This window comes from Gopherus flavomarginatus, chromosome 2 (assembly GCF_025201925.1).
Source record: "Gopherus flavomarginatus isolate rGopFla2 chromosome 2, rGopFla2.mat.asm, whole genome shotgun sequence".
NCBI lineage: Eukaryota > Metazoa > Chordata > Testudines > Testudinidae > Gopherus > Gopherus flavomarginatus.
Window position 1 is genome coordinate 120,679,656 of NC_066618.1, and position 18,904 is coordinate 120,698,559.

General features: G+C 41.9%; 1 protein-coding gene across 4 annotated transcripts in view; it reads left to right on the forward strand.

The window, feature by feature from the left end:
* The window catches only part of LOC127043896 (dynein axonemal heavy chain 5-like), a 644,537-nt gene that overhangs the window by 521,060 nt on the left and 104,573 nt on the right, over positions 1–18,904 (forward strand). For all 4 annotated transcript variants that reach the window (XM_050938120.1, XM_050938119.1, XM_050938121.1 and 1 more), the window contains 4 exons: positions 311–975; positions 3,822–4,102; positions 6,348–6,563; positions 11,494–11,661. In XM_050938120.1, coding sequence (XP_050794077.1) covers positions 311–975; positions 3,822–4,102; positions 6,348–6,563; positions 11,494–11,661 — 1,330 coding nt within the window. The remainder of the gene's footprint in view (positions 1–310; positions 976–3,821; positions 4,103–6,347; positions 6,564–11,493; positions 11,662–18,904) is intronic.

Below are 18,904 nucleotides of genomic sequence, written 5' to 3' on the forward strand. Positions count from 1 at the left end.
ACTGGTTTCTGTAAAATCAGAATAATCCCGTAGTGTAGACATACCCTTAGTCTTGCTACCCTATTAAAGGATGTAACCGCATTAATATCAGTGAAGTTGCCCCAGTGTATGCCAATGATCAATTTGTCCAAATGGTGTAAGAAAACCTAACATAGATTGCAATAGATTTTATTCGTGAAAGGAGTTGATGTAAATGAATTGCATATTTATACATTTTGACCAAACTAGATTAAGCCAGAAAATATGAATTGTTTTCCTGAAATGATCTATTTATTTTGTTTTGTCCATCTTTAACCCTTTCTTACTTTAGAACATATGGCATTAATAACCTTATGGATGATCTGAAAATTCTGTACCGCACCGCTGGACAGAAAGGACAGGGTATTACCTTTATATTCACAGACAATGAAATCAGAGATGAGTCTTTTCTTGAGTACATGAACAATGTTTTGGCTTCAGGTGAGGTTTCCAATCTTTTTGCACGTGATGAAATAGATGAAATAACACAAGACCTGATATCTGTGATGAAGAAAGAGTACCCGAGACGTTCTCCTAGTAGTGAAAATCTCTATGACTATTTTCTTACTCGAGTTCGCAACAATTTGCATGTGGTTCTTTGTTTTTCTCCTGTTGGGGAAAAATTCAGAACTCGTGCATTAAAGTTTCCAGGTTTGATTTCAGGATGTACTATGGACTGGTTCCAGCGCTGGCCTAAAGATGCTCTAGTAGCTGTTGCACAGCATTTTTTAGCTTCCTACAAAATTGAGTGCACAGATGAAGTAAAACGAAGTGTTGTTAACACTATGGGAACATTTCAAGATCTCGTAGCTGAAAAATGCGTTGAGTACTTTGAACGATACAGGCGTCAAACATTTGTGACTCCAAAGTCTTATCTGTCATTCATCAACGGCTACAAAACCATCTATAGAGAGAAATTTGCTGATGTGGGAAATTTGTCTGACCGCATGAAAACAGGTACAATATACTTTTTTTAGAAAGATATATGTATATATAATATATATAAGAATAAAGAGGTTGCATTCCTTCTCTAAATGAAAAAGTCAACTCGCCCTTAACTATAGAGTCCAGAGTCACAAATGGTGCCTCCATTTTATAATTTGTGTGTGTGTGTAGTAATTCCTTTGTGGTACAAGAATTTGTTTTATGTACAGCTCTAAAATGACATATTTACTTAAATATAAAAAGTAGCAAAGGTTTTTTGGGGTATAAGGGAGAGGTTTGGTGGTCAGAGAGGACATGAGAATATGAGAGCAGTTGTGATGAGAAAGGGGATATGGAAGGCAGAAGGATGGAGGAGGAGTCAGTGAATGATGAAAAGCTTAGGAAAGAGGGTCTGGAGAGGCCCCCAGCGCTGCCATTTTGGTCACTCCTAGTGCCCTTTGTGTGTCCTAGTGGTTCTGCTGCATTTTGGTTTGTCTGTGGCTGTGGGTGTGGGCTAGATTTTGCCCTATAGGATAGATCAGTGTAAGTTTCCAATCCTGCTCCCATTGCTGTGGATAAAAAATGGAGTGGGATCAGAATTGGTCCAAAATGATTTGTATATAACATTCCACTCTTAAATCTTGCACAGCTTGACATATCCTTTAGATCTCTCAAAATGCTGAACATGTCAGAGACAATTATTATTTCTAAAACTCTTTTGTACTGGATGAGGAAATAATGGTTTTGATATCATTAAAACCTATGTTGCAAAATTAACATTTTATGGAATGGTAGTGTACCATTAATAGTTACTCTTTTATACAAAAATCTGAGTCACAGCATTTCAAAAAATTACCCTGTTTGTATAGATTTAAGTTAAGTGAGCTTATTTCCATCAGCAAGGCAGCTACCATAATTGGTTTTCAGTTATGTAGTACAGCATGCTTACAAAACACTTTAAATTTTCACTTCATTAACTTTGTATGTTTTGTAGATTACAAGTGAATTGTAAATTGATATTAATTAATAGATGATAAGCCCTTTGTTAACTTTAAGTTAAAACTGCTACTGTGGATGTATTCCAAGAAATAGTACTGCTAAAAAAACCCAAAAACAAATTATGCATTTAAAAGTATTGAAATTAACAACCAAAGGAAGGTAGGTAAATATTCAAATACATTCACAATTTATAGTATATTAAATAAATATACCCAGGTAAAATTTCCAAAACCAAGCTTAACTCTTCCCAAAGTTCCTGATCAGCACTCATCCTAAAAATCTGCACCTATCCATTCTACCTCCATAGTCATTTCTAATATGGGCTACAAACTCTCACAAATAATCACCCAAAGGTTTGCAGACCCAACCACAGACCATCCTCCAGTTTACTCACCAATTATTAGCCAGACACCCACATGCAGACCAGAGACTCTCCTATCCCGTGCGTGCCATCAACCTACTGTGATCAAAATGAGAAACACCACGTTTCCTCAGTCCACTGTTGCACAATGAGGCAGAAAACCCAATCTACTTTATCTACCCTTTTCTGTACAGACTGGAAATCTCTTTACAGCTTTCCTATCCACCATCTTCTCATGACTTGAGTTCCCACCACTCAGATGAAAACCCCAGGCCAGCTCTTTAGTTGGTGTAAATCTGCCTAGCTCCATGGAGTGGAGATATGCTGATTTACAATAGCTCAGGACCTGGACTCACACAACAACCTTCAGCCAGCCCATGCAACCTGCAGACCTCAGAGTAGTGTATTCATTAGATCCATGAAGTATATTACTTAGTTACCACAGAGGAGAGCAGGGAATCAGCCCAGTTGCAGAATGTACCACATTTTCTTATGCAGTCAATGATTTCACCAATTTCTGAAGTAGGAGGGTGGCTAGCGGCTTGATCCTGCAGTGTGCTGAGCCCCCTCAGCTGCCAGGGTAATCAGCTGGAGAAGAGGGTGTTCAGAACATCACAAGAATATTCAGTAGCTTAAATAATGCTGAGCACTTGCAGAATTGAGCTGTGCAAACATACCCCTATAGATGGCTGGTGAATAGCTACACAAATGCAGAATTGTCCTTGTTTGGAGAGAATGCAAAGTAATGGTTTAGATACGTCCATTTATTTGTGAGGTATTTTTATAACATGATTTTCTTTGTCTGTTTCTCTCATTGTTTGTTAAAAATATGGAGCCAGTCCAGAGCTCAGGAGCATACTGTCTGTCTCTAGCTCCCCCTACCTCCTCAGATTTCCATGTAATGCTGAGCTTAGGAGCTCAACATGGTCTGCTGCGTCTCCTGAGCTCCCCACAGCTCCAGGCCTCTCTGCTTTGCCCTGTTCTATGGAGCTTAAGAGCAATCTAACGAGTTCCTGTTTCTCCTGGTCTCAAACGAATTTATAAAGTGCCTGTCAGGTCTTATGAAGTTTATAAAACTACACAGCACAATACTAAATTTTAACGATTTTTTAAAATCTTGCTTCATATTTCTGTGCTAATATTAAATTAAATGGCTGTTATCCTGAATGAGTATCATTATGTAATGTGGTCTGATAGTTTTGAGGAATTAAGAACATGCATTAAAAGAAAATAAATATTTAAAATTAGTCGTCCAAATCCATATTTAGGAACCTGAGTAAGTGACCCTGGAGCATGATTCTGATGTCCCTTACTCCAGTGAAAATCAGAAGTAACTCTAGGGAAATAAATGAAGTTACACAGGTGTAAAACAGGTTTACAGTAAGTGAGATCAGATTTGAGGCTATTTACTCACGTTCCTAAGTATGGATTTGAATGACTGATTGTAGGCACCAAAGTTTGAACATTTAGTCACTTTTACCTGCTGCATAAATATGCTGTCTTAATTTGATTTCAACAGGTCTTGCAAAACTCATGGAAGCTGAGGTTTCAGTAAACCAGCTGTCCAAAGAACTGGCAGTGAAAGAGAGAGACTTGGCTGTTGCTTCTAAAAGAGCTGATGGCGTTTTACTGGACGTGACTATGAAAGCCCAAGCTGCTGAAAAGGTGAAAATGCAGGTCCAAAAGGTGAAAGACAAAGCCCATGCCATTGTGGATGAAATTGCCATTGATAAAGCAGCAGCTGAGGAGAAGCTTGAAGCTGCAAGACCTGCACTGGAGGAAGCAGAAGCAGCACTGCAGGTCAGAATTGAATTGATCCCATGACAATGCATACAGATAATGAGAGTAATGATCATTATGTGTGGAACCTAGAGCATTTAATTATGTTTGTCCATCTTCAGCAAGGCAAATCAGAATGCTGAAAATGCATAAACTGACAGTTTCCAGTTACCATATTAATCGTGAGTGAGATACAAGGTCCGGAAACTGCAGTTGAATCAGCTGGACACCTTACACTAAACACAATCACATACTACCCTTTGGGTTAGATTGAACCTAGCTAGGCAAAGGTGCCCGGGGGTGAGATTTAAAAGGATGTTTCCTCAACTTTCACTCCTAAGCAGAGGCCAGGTGCAATCTCAGTTTCATTCTTCTGACTGGCAAAGTCCAGAGGACTCTGTCACTGGACTGCTAACCCCTGTACAGAAACCCTAAAGGTCGGGCAGGGAGCAGAGGAGTAAAGGTGGGCAATGCCTCTCCCACTATCAAGCAGCAGAGTTGGGCTCCAGAGGGGAGTGCACAGTGTAGAAGATGCTGCTTTTGTGTGCATTCCCTCAGCACACTTTGGCCTGATTCTTCAATATGTTGCGCTATGTGTAGGCTGCTGGGTCAATGTAGAGTGAGTTGTACCCATTCTACATTTCTGAAGTGATTCTCCTTCTGTACAAAGTAGGTGCAGTGACAGTTACACTGGCTGCCTCTGTGTGCTGAGGTATAAATTTAAAAAGGGAGTCAGGTAGCCCCCAAGGGACATAATGTGCACAAATGTACACTGCACTGATCCTCTGGCTAGTGTCTAGTTAAAGCAAGTATAGGTGGTGGGTGTAATCTAGAGCAGCCATAAGTCTGCTCTTATCACAAGTGCAAAGCTGGTGGACAGGGACCCTGCTCGATAACAACACCTGGCAGTGCCATTCTTCTTGTCTGCACTCTGCTGATGTCCCCTGGTGAGACATGTCTCTTTTCATATTCCCTATCCTGTATTCCCATTTTGTATAGGACTGATGCCTGGCATACTGTCCATGGAAATAGCAATCTGTTTTCCTGCGTGTATGGTAGGGAGAGTGTCAGATAGCCGAGGGGATGGCTAAGGCTGGAGCAGGAGCAGGAACGGGCATAAACTGGGGCAGGAGCAAGCCGAGGCTCGGGGAGTCTGTCAGAACTACTAGGCAGTTGGGAATCTCCCAGCAAGGTAGCAACATTGAGGAGACTGGAGTGTCTGCTTCCATTAGGAACTTATATATCTGCCTGTGGATTGGTTGGGCTTTTGTTGGTTGGTATGTCCCTGTCATAGGATCCACAGGCAGTTGCCTCTGATGACTCACCAGCTCAGGCTCAGGGATGACTCATCACAGAGAGTTGCCCATAGGCAGCTCAGCAGCTTGTTTGTGTAGAGTCAGCATGTAAAAGTCACTCAAGACAAGAGCTAATTGGGAACTTTCCTCTGGAATGGTTTGCTGATGGAAAATGCAGTTTCTACAAAAATCAGAATTTTGAAAATTCAGATTTTGTAAATAATATTTGATTTTCCGCCTGGTTTGACCTGAATTGGAATATTTTATTTTGCTGAACTGACCTGAAATGTGGTAAGATTCACTAATCCAAGGATTACAGTGCCCTAGCAAGCCACTGCGGCAGACAAGAGAACGAACAGAAGGGAATAGGGATGTCAGCTGTAAGGCCCACTCCTTTAGCTCCTCCCCTTGCACACAGGTTGTCTTATCTTCACTTGTGCACATAGGTGCTGGAACTAAGGGTGCTGGAGGTGCTGCTGCACCCACTGGCTTGAAGTGGTTTCCATTATATACAGGGTTCACAGTTTGGTTCAGTGACTCTCAGCACCCCCGCTATACAAATTGTTCCAGCACTTATGCTTGTGCATTTATGAAGTTAAAACAATTGGAGAATCAGGTACACCAGAACTGCTTGCAAAACTGCAGCTGCAGTGCTCATTTTATAGATACAACTTTGAAACAAGTCAGTTGTGTACACCTGAGGCACAGGACTTCTGGGAGGTGCCACCAGTGTATAGCACCTCATCATTACCTTCACTATCCATCCTGGGTAGCGGCTAAGCCACAATCTTGCAATTTATGCTGAGATGTAAAAGGCTAAAAAGATACACTACATTTTGAATTTTAGTTAATTACATTGGATTTGAAGAGACATTGGTCCCTGATGGAGACATTCATTAATTCTCATGCAGTTCAGTTTGCAAAGGATAGATGCTTAAATAAGATGATCGTTTTCTTTTGTAATTTTTCAGACTATTAAACCAGTAGACATTGCTACTGTTCGCAAACTGGGTAAACCTCCTCACTTGATAATGCGGATCATGGATTGTGTGCTACTTCTGTTCCAAAGAAAAATTGATTCTGTGACAGCTGACCCAGAACGAACATGTGTGAAGCCATCATGGACTGAAGCTCTGAAGCTAATGAATAATTCAGGGTTTCTCAGCATGCTGCTTACTTTCCAGAAGGTAACAAATAAGTTACATCATCATTCCTCATAACAACCCCTATAGATCCACATGCACATGCCCTGTGTGTTTATATTATGTATAATTCATGGTTGCTGTAGTTCAAACATTGGCCTTATTAAAGCTGTTTGGGGCTTTTTATAGTTCATGCTTTTCTGTGCTTTTTATATTTGTACAGAACTTACATTCAGTAATGTAAGTAAGCGCATTTCTTTTTCATTGGTCATTATTTTTGTAGTCCTTTCTGCTGGAGAGAACTGGATGGCTCAGGAGCCTGGCAAGAGGCTGATAGGCACAAATGTCCCAAGCAGTGGGTCAAATCCTGAAATCCTTACTCTGGTTTGATTCAGTTCTTACTCAGGCAAGCTCCTATTCTTTAACGGGACTTTGCCTAAAAAAGAATGGATTGAAATTTGAGTAAGGATAGCTGGATCTGGACTACTATTTTTGGAACAGGCCACAACATCCTACCATTCATCTCCTTATGTTACCAGGTCTGTTTGCATACATGCATGTAGGGTCTTGTCTACGTTAGAGAAATTTACCATTCTGAGAACTGTTGGGTCATCCTAAAAGCTTGTGAAATGCTTCACATCCACAACAAAATCGTTCCAAATGGTCTGCATGTATTCCAGGAACCATTCTGATTATACTTCCTTTCAGCAAGTAAAAGAACTGGTTCACTCTTAACTGTTTCATTTTGAACTTTTTTAGTGCCAATGTAAATAGAGGTTTCTGGCATCCTAGCACAAATCATTCACACATAGTCCTTCCATGATTGTGCTGCAGCGCACCAATCACTGCTCAGATGCCTGCACTTGATTTTCTGCATTCCACTGCACAGAAGTCAACTTGACTGGAAGCCATATACTCATAGAAATATCTCTGCACACACTACAGAGCTCTGCTGTGTGAGCTATTTCAAGAGCAGACAACTTCTACTAGCAATAGATCTGCAACAGCTTTTTCTCATCTCACAACAGTGTCTCAAAGAAGACAGTTTATATGCATGCTCCCAGCTGGTCAGTGGCCAACACTTGGGTCCTGATTGTAGTGTGAAGAGGAGATCTAGAAGCGGAATGGGAGAAAAAAGCACATGAGTGTTTAACTGGATGTCTCAGTGATGTTTGGAGCTTGGTATAAACCAGAGAAGCAGTTGATGACAGTAAACATTAAAAGCCTGAAAGTCCAGTATAAGAAAGATAATCACAACTACCCTGGGTTGGGGCAGAAAATCTGCCCTTTTTTACAAGGAGCTTAATTGGATTCTGAGGCTTTACCTTCCACCTAACCTGAGGTGCTGTTGGACACAAGTAAAAAGGCAGGTGGGGTGACTGTCTGGGGAAAGGATTGCCTCAATATGTTGGGAAGACCCTGATGCTGTGGAGCCAGGCCTGGAGTTGTGGGGATCACATAATCTATTTGAGGGGAACCAGGATCCTGACACAACTGCAGACTTAGTAAATCTGAACAGGTTTTAACCATGGTTTCTGAAATGGTGCTAAATACACTTTATCCTTATCTGCATATCAAGTTAAATTAATTTCAGCACTGGTTCGGATGCACACCTGGTTGATGCCTGTTGTCAATAATGGGTAATTTTTGTAGTGCATGGAGTCTCCACTCTCCTTTCATCCTCAGTAGTGGTGGTCTCTCCTTCCTGAGGCATATTGGCAGCATGAGGAAACTTCAGCTGCACCTGTTCAGCCACATCTTGTCATGGACCAGGAGGTAGGTGGTCAGGCCTAGTGGTTGGAACAGTGGCGGTGAGAGCCAAAGTCAAGAACCAGGAGCCAAGTCAAGGACCAGAGGCAGTGTCAGAGGGCTGTGACAGGTCGAAGGCAGGACTGGAGCATGGCTGGAAAAAAGGCAGGAGCAGAGCTGGGAGTAAGGCAGGAATGAGGCAGACGCAAGAGAGATCACAATTGTGGGTGAGTGCTTTGAGCTACTGCTGGTCTTAACAGCATTCCTCGCAATGGGACTCAGTCAATCAGGTGATCTGGTTAATCAGGGCTATAGTTAGCCAGTTGATACCAGGCCCAGCTACATACCTTCTTTCCTGACACCTCTGTAGGCAGTCAGTTCCTAGGACTCTTCATATGGTATCTTTCCCAAACCCTATAATCACTAAAAACAAGAAGAAAATGAGATTAAAGACAATGAGGCCTGATTATGCAGTCCTCTCTCAAGTGAAACTCCTAATGAATTGTCCTGTTTGTCACTTATTAATACTGTATATGTTCTGAGTGGTAGTTCTCAATGCATTTAACTTTACTCCAAGGAATCAGAACAACTTCTATCAGAATGTCTAAATTTTTGTTGTAAGTGATACTGGCAAATGGAATGAAAAACACTGGAAAGCGTCTTCCATTTTTGATTACGTGATTTTCTTGCCTTCCTCTTTTCTTGCACTGAATTTCTGTGTTAGTGTATATAGTGGTGGGGAAACCTCATAACGTCTGGAGTTTTGAATTGGTTACAATGCTACATCTGAATGATTTGATGTAAATCATATTTTTTAAGAGATTTTTGTTATCGCCTGGTTTTGTCAGGGCCAGAAATGTCACTTCAGATCCCAGACGGATTTTAGACATGCATCTATTAGAAAGCAAAATCATTAACTGCATGGTTCTTATTCCACCTCTGCTAGTTTGCTAAACCCAAAAATTGAATAGGAAGAAATAAAATCTAGATATATTTCAACAACCAAATTTCAGCAAACTTTCATTGTTATAATGTAACTAAACCTAATTTCATCTGTTTTCATGACTGGCTTTGTAACCATTACATTAGCTAGTGATCTATCAGGAGCCAGGCAGGCATTTCTGTCAAGTACCTTCAGAACAAAGATCTATTATTTTGATGCTATGAATAGGAGGATGATTTTTAGACTCATTAAAATAAACACAGTAATAAATTAAAGTTTGAAATGTTTAATACTTCCTCCATTAAGCAGTCATCCCTACCACATATATGCTTTATCAATACATATTATGTTGTTTAATGGGCTAGTTTCAGTTTTTTCCATGATTTAAATAATTATATAAGGACCACAATCATCATTTCTTTATTGATTTGCCTTTTAATGTTCTCTATAATTTGTGAGAAAAATTGAGATTAAAATAATGAAATTGAAAGTTGAAACAAATTCCTTTTAAAATTTAGGATCAACATCAATATTATCAGCAATCCTTGTACAGCCAAATAGGGCTTTTGAGATTAAATCCTTTCATGGTACAGATGGGGCCATGTTGCAGTGGGGGCTGCAGGAGGAATTCTGGCTAACTGTGGGGAGAAGCAACTCCACTACCCATAACAAGGATGAAAGGGTGCAGCCTGCACTTCCCTCAGCACTGGTAGGTTTGCTAGTAAGTGTGATGAGTGGGTGTGGCTTTAGTCCTGCCCTCACCCATCATTCTCTGCTCCTTTGGGGAGGCTTGCATGAGCCAAGAAGAGTGCATTCGCTTCCCATTCAGATTGTAGCTGGCCTTTGCACAGGTGCGAAAAGCATGAGGAAAGCTCCTTGCATTCTTCCCTCCTCCTGGTGCAGCCATATTGAACCAGGAGTGACCTAGTCTTTAATAATTTGCTTTAATTGTTTGTGTTCAGCTTTCAAATTCAAACCTACTTTGCAAAATCTGATAGGTTGCTAATTTTTTTCAGCATACTCTGAGCACTGAATACAGGGAAAAGTTCAAAAAGAAAATTAGGACCATAAATGGATCACTTTAAAATTGGTGTTAAATCATTGAAGTCATGTGGATATAAATTCTCTATCATCTTTCTAGAGCAGATCCCAAGCAAAACTTTGACTAACTTAATCCTATATAGGTACATCCTAGATTTAAAAAATAACAGTGTAGAGTACCATATTCCAATATTGAGTGAAATATAAACCGAAATACAATAGTCTGGGTGCAATAGTAATATAAATGATTATTATTAATAATAATAGGGATATTTAATATAAACTGGTAGGTTTCAGGAAAGAAGCAGAAGAATGAATTTGTGTGTTTGGGATGTACACTTAGTGCAATTGGAGAGAGATCTGGAGAATTGAAAGGAGGACCAGCAATGAAGTTTAAACTGAGAGGAAAAGTGTACGCTGCATGAATTTGTACCTGCCTGCTCTGTGATTTGGAAATAGTGGATCTTATGGAGATCTAAGAAAAGGAGATACAGATAGTTGAAAATAATATACTGAGGAGAATGGCAGACAAGCAAAGGGTAGACAGTGTGTGCCTGGAAGAAATTAGGGGGAAGATGAACTTGGGACTCTCAGTGATAGAGAGGTTGGAGAGTGCACATTTGAGGTGGGCTGGACATGTGATAAGAATGGAAGAAACCAGCAAAGAAAGAATGAGAGGAAGAGGAAAGCGAGAAAAGACATGGAAGACTGAGAATATGATGGAAAGACTCTGTCAGGAGAAGTTTGAAGAGAATACAATGGCACTCCGCGACTGTGAACCTGTGCCATGGACTGGCAGGAGTCCCGAAGCACTGTGGGCACCTCCTTCCCCATGTAAATGGGAAAAGGAGTTGAGAAGTGAAGTGATTTAATATATAATGGTAAATCACTTTTTAAAGAAAAACATTTTTGAAGAACAATATCATTTTACAGTTGTTTTAAAAATAAGCATAATTATGCACACTGTAAAGTGATTATTATTTTGGTAAGGATCATGTCTTCATACTGTATGTTTCCTTGAAAATTAATGGGTCACAATCATGTAATTTAATTTATAGTTCAACTTTATCTTTAGATTTCTTGCAAATAAAATCCTCTAATTACAGTTTTTTGGCTTACAATGTATTGTACTTTTATATGCATGATAAGATGATGTACTGTGGTGTGTGTGTGTGTGTGTGTGTGTGTGTGTGTGTGTGTGTGTGTGTGTAAAAATATATATATTTCTTTTTTGTTACATAGGATTCAATTACAGGAGAGATTGTGGAACTACTACAGCCTTATTTAGACATGGAAGATTATAATCTGGAGACTGCTAAAAAAGTTTGTGGGAATGTAGCAGGTCTATGTTCATGGACACAAGCAATGGCATACTTCTACAGTATTAATAAAGAAGTCCTTCCCCTTAAGGTATTTCATATATTTATTTTCCACTAGTGAGAGATGGGTTAAAATGCTAAAACACATGGATTAAAAATAATTTCTCATCACAGTTGATATAACTAAACTATTTACTTAGAAAGAAACTATGTTAAAAGAATACTAAGATTGGAAAGTCAAGCAGTTAAAAGTTGGGAAATGCCAGAATTAAGTTTGCTTGTGCAACTTTCATTCAACCTCTGATGCATATACATTATAATATAGACTTTAACTGCATGATCACATACAGTTTTTTAGACAGGACCCTGCCTCATTCAGAGCCCAGCTTCTCCTTCTCCTTCACTCTGCATGGGCTCCAGCATGGAAGAATATTGAAAGTCCAATGCCACAGTGGCTCCCTGCTGATGGGCAGGCCCCAAGTACAGAGGAGAAATGGGTACACTTTACCAGGGCTTAGTCCAAGGGAGGGGCTCAGCCAGAAAGCCAAAAGCCCATCACCATGACAAAAAATGTCTTTAATTAGTGTGTCTGTGTGGGCTGGGATGAGGGCCTGTGTTATGAGTCTCCCCTGGGCCTAGTGAAAGGTTGTTTGGGGCTTGCTGCTGGGAAGAGCAGTTGCAAGGAAATTCCTGCTCAACCTCCACAGCCTCGGGAGGCTGTTCAGTTCGTATGTAGAATCTGTGAGGAGCTGGAGCAAATGGAATCTTTGGAGAACTTAGCTGCCAAACTCTAACAAATCTCTCCTGAGCGTATGTGAGAATCTTTCAAAGGCTTACTTGGGCAAACATGGGTGGTTTTTCACTTTGATAGAAAAAGATACATTCCTGGTACCTCTGTGACTAATTTCAAGTGCCTGCTCCAAAGTATGGAGATGCTAGAGCTTCTCAACACAAAGTTTGAAAGAATTTTTTACAATGGGGAAAAAAGTTTCCCTCACCTCTTCTGAACTGTTTTTGATTAAAAATAAAATAATAATCAACATGAATAGTTAAAGTTTGGCAAAGTTATAAGCCAAACAGGTTATTATAACAGAAAATAATGGTAACGTTAATTATAGGGGTCACTATCTGGACTTCCCATAATCCTAAAGTTATGGCTGTGAGGAGGCGTTATGCTGTCAGCTCTCTTTTTGTTGGACATGTTGCACAGTGTTGATATTTAACAGGAATCCCAGGAGCTGTTGGAGAGGTCATGAGAGTTGCCTTTGGATCTTCCCTTTGCATCTTTGGATCCTCCCTTTGAATTCTTTGGAGGAGGACACAGTACACTGCAGTGGGTTACTAGTCCTGAGTCAGCTCGTGGGAAACAGACTGTTGGCAAGACAGAGTCAAAGTGTACTGTGCCTGCCCACCAGCAGTTGTGGGTGATGAACCAGGGGATGCTAAGGACAACAGTTGAATCTAGTGCAGGAATTAGCCCAAACTGGAAAATTTCTTGGTGGCCTCAAATGGCATTTAACTCTAGGGGAACCATCCAGTGGGTGACCAGTCCCAACAAAAGGAGTGAGCCATTTATGGACTCCACTAACTTGGGGGATCCTTGCACTGGGTGGGGATATTGTGTGGTTGGTCAAACTCCAGGTCTGTGAAATTGCCTGAGGGCAAATAAGTCCACTAGTGTCTCTAGGTTGGTATCAGGCATCACAGAGTGCCAGAGCCTGAGAGGGAGTTGGAAATATGTTGGATCCTGATTGGCCATCACCAGGGTACTGGCAGACATGAGTTGGTGTGGGCTGCTGGGGAGAGGGGAAGGAATGCCAGCCCAACCTGGACCCCCTCTCGAGGCTGGTACTTGATGTTTTCCTGACCAGGGCACAGATTGGACCTTGGCAGGGCTGCTTGATGCAAAGTGTTCTAGTTCCCTGCAGTATAGGCATAGGCCGATGCCCAGAATTGATTCTTCTCCATTTTGAGAGGCAGGGTCGGGCATCCTTGACTTGCGTGGGTTTAGGCAACAAGGAAGGGACTGGTTATGGGAGAAGGGCTGAACCAGTAGGGCTGGCAAGAGCCAAGAGGACCATATTGTTTTCTTGCCAGTTTTTGGTCAAGTGATTGTCAATCTTGATGCATAGGTCAGCTAAGGCTTTTGGAATGGACAGGGATTCCACCCATGCCAATTCATCTTTGATATCATTGATTAAGGTGAGCTAGAAATGATAACACTAGGCAGCCTCATTCCACTTGGTCTCATCTACCAAATGTCAGAACTCCACTACATATTTAGCAACTGGCCAATATTCCTGCTGCAACACTTGAAGTGTGGTTTTGGCTGCACACTTGTGACTTGGGTCATTGAAAATCATCACCATAGCTTGAACTAAGTCCTCAAATTGTCCCAGAAGCGGGCTTGATTATTCCAGGAGTGGAAACGCCCAAGTCAGGGACTCCGTGGGAAGCAGGCTGATAATCAATCCCTCTCAGGCTTGGTCAGTAGGGTACTATTGTGGGCAGAGAAGAAATATGACCTGACACTGAATTGCCATGGAACTTGTCAGGTAGGGGGAGCTTGAGCCCATGAGGAACAGGGGTCACAGCTGAAGGTGGCACGGCTTGAGCTTACAGGGCTGGCCTGCAGGACAGCAATCTTCGCTTACAAGGTCTTGTAGGGCTCCCAGTATCTCTGTCAGAGAGAGATTGACCTTTATCGAATCCATGCTTGTCCGATCAGTCCTAGTTCTCTTATTGTTTGTGCTTGGCTGCTCACACTGTCAGTGACCAGGACATGGACAGTCATGCCCAGTGGTTTGAGCAGGAGTCAGTAGCCAGGAGTCACAGACCAGAGTCAGAGCTGGAGTCGGAGGCCAGGCACCAGAGCCAAGGGTCAGAGTTCAAATCAGAAGTCAGAAATCAGAGCTAAGGGTCATAATCAGAGTCAGAGGTCAGATTCCAGAGCTAAAAGTAAGGAATTGCAGCCAAGAGTCAGGACTGGTTTCCCTGGAGTGAGGTAAGACTGGGTCCAAGGCAGGAACAGGAGTGGGAACAAGCAGGCACAAGAACTATCACAGCCATGGGCTAATGCTTTGAGCAGCTGCTGAACTGCTGTACTGAAGAGCCAGTTTGCTGACTCTTCCAACCAATCAGATGAGGTAGCCAATCAGGCAGCCCACTTCAGGCCAGCTGCACTGATTAGTTTGACTGGAGATTGATTCAGCTGCAGTTCCTACTTCCAGAATGGCTCTGCTGCTGTGATGGAGCAGGAAGCGGGGCGGATTTGACCTGGGAATGTTTTTTTTTTCTGAATGCAAACAGAGTCCATTTGAACAAATTATTAGTATGCCTGTTTTATAAGTTTTAGAAAAAGAATCCCAGGATTTTGCCTCCTGTGTGTTTTCGCCTTGCTTCCTTATGGCCCATGATGCCAGCGGAAGTTGTCAGCACTATGTACCCAAACTGATGTGAAGGCAAAAGGTTGTTCTGCCACTTTTCCAGGTACTTCAACTGAACATCAAATCTGGGACTGATCACACCACACTTGTTCAGTCTGCCTGTCAGATTAACAACAATTTTCCCAGCTCTGTGATCATCAGTGATCTCAAATTCACCAATGTAACCATGCTTCATCATCACAGTTGCAGGGGAGTTACATTGGGGATGGGGGACTTCCCTTGAAGGAAGCTACCTGAGCTGTAACCTGAGCCAGGGGGGGAGTTGGGATAAGTGACACCTTCTGGCCAGGAGGTTGAACAAAGGAGAGGAGGAGCTGGGGGAAGGGGGAAGAGAGCTGCTGGAGGAGGTTTTGTCTTGAGTCTTGGGCTGTGTGATGCAACGCAGGGAACTCCAAGCTGGGGTCTAAGCTCCCTAACCCCCCTAGAAGGACTTGATTGAGGGGTTCTGGTTGTACCTACATGCTCCGCTTGGGACTGTGTTCCTGTCATCTAATAAACCTTCTGTTTTACTGGCTGGCTGAGAGTCATGGTGAATCTCAGGAAGAGGGGTGCAGGGCCCTGACTCCCTCACACTCTGTGACAGTTGCATGCCCTGATACCTAAGCTCCTTGTTCCAGCTGATTTATTTAATTCTTTTCTCCCAAAGACCTACCTCTTTGTGTTGGATTAGCTGTCAGCTCCAAATACCCCATTCGGGAGTGGGAGGAAGCTCTCTCTCAAGTCTTCTCTCTCAGTCTCACACACCTCGCCTTTTAGGTGTCATGGTGTGTATTTTTCCTTGCTTTTTTCCACTATAAAATAATTGCCATCACCAGCCTGGTCTCTATGATCGGCTGGATGTCATCAGCTTCAGTGGCAATATCTACCGAAGTTCTTGTTGACATTGCTGTTCCCCTGAGGTTGAATTCATGGAACAGAGTACTCTTCCTTTGTTGACATAAATCAGATTTGCTCCTTGTCATAACCTAGTCCCAGATTTGGACCTTAGCGTCCAAAATATGGGGGTTAGCATGAAAACCTCCAAGCTTAGTTACCAGCTTGGACCTGGTAAAGCTGCCACCACCCAAAAAATTAGAGTGTTTTGGGGCACTCTGGTCCCCCCCAAACCTTCCCTGGGGACCCCAAGACCCAAATCCCTTGAGTCTCACAACAAAGGGAAATAAACCTTTTCCCTTCCCCCCTCCAGGTGTTCTTGGAGAGATGCACAGAAGCAAGCTCTGTGAATCTAAACAGAGGGATTCCACCCTCCCCGTTTCCAGCCTTGGAAAACAGAAGTACCGAGAGCTAATCTCTCTTCCCCCCTCACCCAGAGGGAATGCAAAGTCAGGCTAGTAAATCTAACACACACAGATTTCCCCCTGACGTCTTCCTCCCACCAATTCCCTGGTGAGCACAGACTCAATTCCCTGGAGTTCCCCACTAAAGAAAAACTCCAACAGGTCTTAAAAAGAAAGCTCTATGTAAAAAGAAAGAAAAATACATAAAAATGGTCCCTCTGTATTAAGGTGACAAATACAGGGTCAATTGCTTAAAAGGAATATGAATAAACAGCCTTATTCAAAAAGAATATAATTCAAAACACTCCAGCAACTATACACATGTAACTACAAAAAAACAAACCTATCTTTTTGTACTTACAACTGGGAAACAGAAGATTAGAAAGCAGGAAATAGAGAAATCCTTCCCATAGCCGAGAGGGAGATAGGCACAAGACCAAGAACAAAGGACTCACATACAAACTTCCCTCCACCCAGATTTGAAAAAGTCTTGTTTCCTGATTGGTCCTCTGGTCAGGTGTTTCAGATTACTTCTTTCCAGGTGAAAGAGACGTTAACCCTTAGCTATCTGTTTATGACACTCCTCTAATTCTCTGTTGACAGAGTCGTGTCTTTTAGGGCCCACCAGACTTCATGCTGTATGTTTTATCATTCTTGGCCAGGGCCAGCTCTAGACCATATGGTGTTCCAGATGAGGAGCGTCTTCAGTGATCCCCTCCATTTATTAAACTTTTGAATACCTTATTTTTTATTGCATTTGTAGTCCATCTCATGACTTTGATGCATGATTTGCATGCATGATTTATGCCTGTCAGATAAGATGATAAATTTGCATGCTAGGATCTGTAAATCTGTATTTATTCGTGCCATATATAAGCAAATAAAATGGTTTCCTCTAAGCTTATAGAAACCTTTTAATTTTAAGAATAACTGAAATGTACTAATGTCAACAAATTGAACTGGGCACTAACCTTTGGTGGACTAGTTTTAAATAGTGTTGCAGTAGGTGACAGACTTAGAATGTTAACTCTATCCCTTTAGTTCAAAAGCTTGCTTTTCTCACCTTTGCCCTTGCAAACTCAGAATGTTACAAAGATCCAAAGACTGACCAATGGCATTTTGAAGTGGTAAAATAGCTATCATTGATCGAAGATACATTTTAATGAGCCTGAGCTTCAAAAAGCTGCGCTTACCACTTGCAACTGTGACTGGCAGCGTGAACAGAATCCTCAAAGCTTTCCACAGATTAGGAAAAGTGTCTGTCAGCTCTGCATTATGAGTGAATTGGAGAAGACAGTGCCTCCTGTGTTGCAGAATGTGACAGAAGTTGTCCAATTTGACATAGAGGTCTTTATCATTGACGTCTGAACATTCCCCATGTCCAGTGAAGGTCTGTACAATTGTCCAAGAGTGTTTTCCTGTCTGCCGGCAGCTTACTAAGGTCATACAAACCTCTTCTCTCCTCCCCCCCATTTCTTCTTGTGCTGCTTCATTTGTCCAAACCTTCCTTCAAAGGACACTCAAGCTGTGTCAAAAAGTGAGCAAAAAAACTCCCTCTAGAATTTTTCTTCCGAGCTTCCCATCACTTCATCTCTGCCTTTGTAACCAAACTGTCTCTTCTTCCGATGAATACGAGTTTCCTTGAAGACAGGCTCAACTCCAAATTTCTGCCATTTCTTTGGCAGCAGTGATAGCGTCTTCAAATCTGTTGTCTCTGTAGGCCACAAAGAAATCATGGCAGCTTCTCATCAAAGTAGTAGTGGTCATGATGTCCATCGACTGAGTTTGTAATGCCTTACTTACAACTTTTACTTGGAACAGGATATTGGGCCAAACCACAACTGAGACCAGAAGTTTGAAGTCAGTGATCTGGTTTGCCAGGCTTTGCACCTTGTGTCAGACTCTGGCCTCGGCTTTACTTGACTGTGCCAGTTCCATCAGTATGTCGTAAACCTCAGTCACTTGGTACCTCACTGGCCTTACGTGGTCAATGCAGCTGTCCCAGCGAGCATCACTTAGTGGCTTCGCAGTCAGATTTGTAACATGGCCGTGAGGATCTTGCACCTGACAATTGATGCTGAAAACAGGATGCATATCCTTTGTAGTACTCCAAAGAGAGATACTGAATGTAAAGAAAATGATGCTGCATCTGACACAACCAGGTTGCAGGAATGGTAGCCACAAGCACAAAGAAAGCTCTTGGATTCAGCGCAGGGATCCTTGCCTGGACACCATTGTTTCTTCCTGTCATGTTTGCACCATTGTCGTAGCCTTGGACACAGTAGTCTTGAAGCTTTATTTTATTCTCATTCAGACTATTTATGAACAGTTCTGTTAGGCCTTTTCCAATAGAGTTGTCCACAGACCGGAAACAGGTAAAATGTTCCTTTACTTAAGTGTAGCCATCCTCGTCATCAACAAATCTTACTGTAAATGACATCTTTTCACTGTGAATAGTGTAGGGAGTGTTGAATCTATTATTACGACATAGTACCTGGCTTTGCCGAGCTGCATCAATATGTTATCAAGCACCTTCCTTTCCATAAGGTCAGTCAATTTGTTTTGAATAGTTTTGCTGCAGTAATGGTCCACAGCTTCTTTACGAACTACT